This window comes from Myotis davidii, unplaced genomic scaffold, assembly GCF_000327345.1.
Source record: "Myotis davidii unplaced genomic scaffold, ASM32734v1 scaffold1548, whole genome shotgun sequence".
Classification (NCBI taxonomy): Eukaryota; Metazoa; Chordata; class Mammalia; order Chiroptera; family Vespertilionidae; genus Myotis; species Myotis davidii.
Genome location: NW_006298676.1, coordinates 167,608 through 171,888, shown reverse-complemented (window position 1 = coordinate 171,888; position 4,281 = coordinate 167,608). Strand labels below are relative to the sequence as shown.

General features: G+C 53.6%; 1 protein-coding gene across 2 annotated transcripts in view; it reads right to left on the bottom strand.

The window, feature by feature from the left end:
• Positions 1–1,547: 1,547 nt before the first annotated feature.
• The window catches only part of PLA2G2C (phospholipase A2 group IIC), a 21,260-nt gene continuing 18,526 nt past the window's right edge, over positions 1,548–4,281 (bottom strand). For both annotated transcript variants that reach the window (XM_006774462.2, XM_015570930.1), the window contains exon 5: positions 1,548–2,727. In XM_006774462.2, the coding sequence (XP_006774525.2) occupies positions 2,558–2,727 (170 nt within the window). In that variant the 3' untranslated portion in view covers positions 1,548–2,557. The remainder of the gene's footprint in view (positions 2,728–4,281) is intronic.

Sequence of the window (4,281 nt, the reverse complement as noted above, 5' to 3'; positions counted from 1 at the left end):
GAAGTGATAGTGGGGAGAGAGCAGTATTAAGAAGTGTGGTCAGCATAAGCCTTAGGAAGGTTCCAGCAAAGACTCGAAGGAGGAGGGGGTGAGTCCTGTGGGAAGCGCCTTCCAGGCAGAGGGAACAGCCGGGCGGAGTCCTCAGGAGGGAGCATGCCTGGAGCCTTCAGGAGCGGCATGGAGGCCGGTGGCTCAGGTGGAGGGAGAGACAGGGAGGGTACAGGAGGTGGAGTCAAGGAGTGGTGGAAATGATCATGGGGGACTTCAGGGCATGGGAAGGATGTTGGCTCTTATCAGAAGGGGTTGGGGGGCCTTGGGAGGGGTGAGGAGAGGAGGGACAGGGTCGGATGACAGACACTGGGCTGAGGACGGTGGAGCAGAGAGAATGAGAGGAGTAGTTGTAGTAATTCAGGCACGAGGTGATGGTGGCTCAGATCAAGACCGCAGCCCTGAAGATGGTGAGAAGTGGTCAAATTCTAGATTTTTCCCTTCTCATTTTATTTTTTAATGTGTATGTTTTACTGAAGTACTTTATAAATACAGGATGCAGATGCATTTTGAAGATAGAGCCAACAGATTGGATGTGGGATGTGAGATATGAGACAAAGAATTCAGCACACAGGTTTTTGGCCTGGGGAGGGGGGCAAAGATGGAGGAGGCCCCACCTTGCTCCTCCCAGAGTCAGCGCAGCGGTGCTGAGCAGGCCTGGATACCATCACAGGCCCATGTCCTCTGCTTACAGATCAGGAGCCGAGCCCAGGAGCAGAGGACGGCCTGGGTCCCTCGCTAGAACCCCTGTCCTCCATGCCGAGCCCCTGGCCCCTCTGCCTCCTTTGTGGCAATTGGCCAGACACGTTCCGTCCTGAGCTGGACTCTGCTGTAGACAGAAACCCCCAAGGAGGGAGGTGCCTGGCTGGGGCCTGGCCCCCCTGGTTCCACACCTGCCCTTCTGCAACCACTTCGCTCATAGACCTTGAAGACCCGCTCTGATGCCATGAACCTCAAGTTTGCCTTCGGCAATTACTACAGCACATGCGGGCAGAGCAAATGGGAAGAACAGACCAACTTCCCAGGTGACCGTGGTAGTGACCATGTGAGCTGAATCAGGCAGAGCCAAGAAGCCCTCTGCAGACCACCCACCTTGGGCTTTCCTTTCTGTCTTCATACCAATGACGTATCTGACTTTGAACTTCTAATAGCTGCTATGGCTCCTAATGTTCTCCCCAGACCTGATTTTGTATGTTTGTTTTCTTTAAATCTCTGAATTCCTATTGCCTAACACTATGCATGGCCCAGAACAGGAGCTCAAGAAATGTTGGGTGACCGAGTGACCATGTCCCTCTGTGTGTTCCCCATCATCACATGAGCAAGGCTTTCTCCTCCCAACCTACCAGGTGAGGGGCAGGGGCCATGCCCACAATGTTTCTAGGGCCCCCGGGCACAGCACAGTGCTGGGCACCCAGGAGTCTCAGTGAATAAGACCAATTACGCAGTAAGCTATGCTGCATAGCAAGACACACCAAAACCGAGGGACTTGAAACAGCAGCCTTTATTTCGCTCACAGTTCTGCGAGTTTGCAATTCGGCCTGGGCTCAGCCGGGTGGCTGTTTGGTCTTGGCTAGATTTCCGCGTGTGTCTGTGGTCAGCTATGAGTTGGCTTTGCGGATCTTCACCGAGCATTCTCACGTGTCTGAGGACTCAGTGGAGACAACTGGGCTGATGACTCTGGTCCAGGTGGGCTCCCAGCCTCCGGCAGGCCGCCTAAGCTTTTCCTCATGGGGGAGGCAGGGATCCTGAGAGAGCCGAACGCACTAGACCTAATGCCTAGACTGGGGAACTGGTAGAACATCAGTCCCACTACATCTTATCGACCAGTGAAAGTCACAAGCCCAGTTCAGAATTCAGATTCAAGGGGTGGGAGAAACATTCTACTTTGTGATGGGAAAAGCTGAGTGTCACATTGAGGTGAGGATGCAGAGGTGAGAACACGGGTGCTGCTTTTTGATGCTCTCATGCTCTGTCTCCTGAGAGGTGATGATGGCATCAATTTTCTCTCCCCTGAGCCTTTTCAGAAGGCAGAATTCGAGCCAATGAGAGACAAGCTCCAAGTGTGCCTCAGGGTCCATGGCGTGTGTGCCAAGACCTTGCTCTGCTCACAACTAGATCTGGACTGTGGGCCCATTCCCCAAGTCTGCCCTGCATCCTGATTTGGGGTGGGGGTGGAGGGAGACTTTAGGGAAGATCCTGGGGCTTCTTCCCTCCTGGGAACCCCCTAGGGTGGGTGTTGGGGACATCTCTATGCTGTCACCTTGTTTCATTGCCTCCCACCCCTACTGCCATGGGAATGTGTCGCGGATTGTGGATGCATGTATGGTCTGTCTCCCTCCATTTTTGTCTTTGTTCTCCAGCCCTCTGGTGCTGAATGACAAAGGAGCACCCCCAGCCGGATGCTGGCGGGTGAGATGCACGGATTGGAGCCTGTTGGGATGACGGGAAACGGCTTTCCGGAAGCGATCCTAGAGCGGATGCTGACGGACATGGGTTTCCCGTGGCCCCCCTAGCACTGGAGTTTACGCCTGCCACACCGGGGCCGGCTCAGGAAGAACTGCTTGAAGTTTTTCTCGTAGGTGGGCAGGTTCTCTTTGAAGCAGTATGCAGACTGCTTGTCGCACTCGCAGGCCCGCAGCCCACAGAGGCAGCCGGCACCAGGACCAGGGGCACACTCACCTATGGAGAGACAGAGACAGAGGGTCACTGGGAGCTCCCAGCTCACTCCCGGGGTTTGGTTCTAAGGTTTGGAAAACAGAGAGCTCGCTGTAAGGGCTCAGGGGTTGAAAACTGAACAGGGAAGTCATTTGGAGTCCTTTTCCTTCGGCCCCAAGGCCTGATCACACGTGGACATGTCACAAGTACTGGCGTAGGGAACAGTCTAGAAGGAAACATGAGATGTGGGCGAGTGGGGACTGCATGGAGGGGCGCCCTGAGTTGGTGCACCTGGGCCAAGGTAATGGGACCCATTTCCTCAAAACTCATATTTCCAACACCTTGCTTGATATCTCACGTGGATCTCTCAGGCATCAACAACTTAAGACGCCCAAAGTGAATTCATACTGTAAGTGCTCCCTCCGCCCACCAAGCCTGCCTTCTCCCACACTCCGGGCTCAGTAAATGCATCACCTCCTACTCGAGCCTGAAAGCTAGCTGACAACCTTGGTCCCTCTCTTCCTCTGACTTTTCACATCTAGTCCACCAGCAAGTTCCATGGATTTCCCATGTTTAAAATGTCATGCTCTGCCTGCTTCTCTCCATTTTCTCAGCCACCACCCCAATCCCTGTCATCACCAGCTCTGCCCCCCACCCCCCATGGAAGGAAACAAGCAGGAACCTTCTTCAAATGGAGCCTGGATTAGGTCCCTTCTCCTGCTTAAAGCCCTACTGTGGGTTCCCACTATTGGGGGAAGACACCCCAAATCCTTGCCACAGACTCCATAGCAGGCTTGCCATGACCCAGCCCTTGCCAACCCCTCCGCCCTTATTGTCCCTCGCTCTGCCACTGTCACTCGTCTCCAGCACACTGGCCTCTTTACGGCACGGGTCTTGCTCTGTCTTGTCCCAGGGCCTTGCTACTCGTGGTCCTCTTTGTCTAAAACAGCTCTTTCCAGGATCTTCAGGCGGCTAGATCCATCCCCATCCTTTGGGTTTTGGTCAAATTTGCCCTCGTCAGAGAGCCTCTCCAGGACCACCCGACCTGAGGCTCTCTCCAGCCACTCTCCCTCACATCCCTGCTTATTTCACTGGCTGTATTTTCATAACTCGTACTTCTCTTATTTATTTACTTGCTTGTGTCTGCCTCTCCTGTGTGCTCTGTGAGACTGGGACTTTGTCTGTCCTGTCCACTACAGTGTCCCCGGCATGCAGAATCAATGCTGGCACACACTAGGTCCTCAACAAACAGTTGTTGACTAAATGAATGAAGCCCCCATGGGCCTTTGGGGTCAAGTGTCTGCCCTTTGGCTGAATTCACCACTAGATGGGGATCATAGCATTCAATCCATACGTCAGTGCTCTGTGCTGTGTGTGTGTGTGTGTGAGAGAGAGAGAGTGTGTGTGTGTGTGTGTGTGTGTGTGAGAGAGAGAGAGAGAGAGAGAGAGAAAAAGAGAGAGAGAGAGAGAGAAGGGGAGGAGTAAGGCACAGCTTTCTCTTTCTAGATAACTCCACCCACTTCTACTGTCTCTTTTAAGGGAAAAATGGAACTGTGAAATACACTTCCACAAATGAGA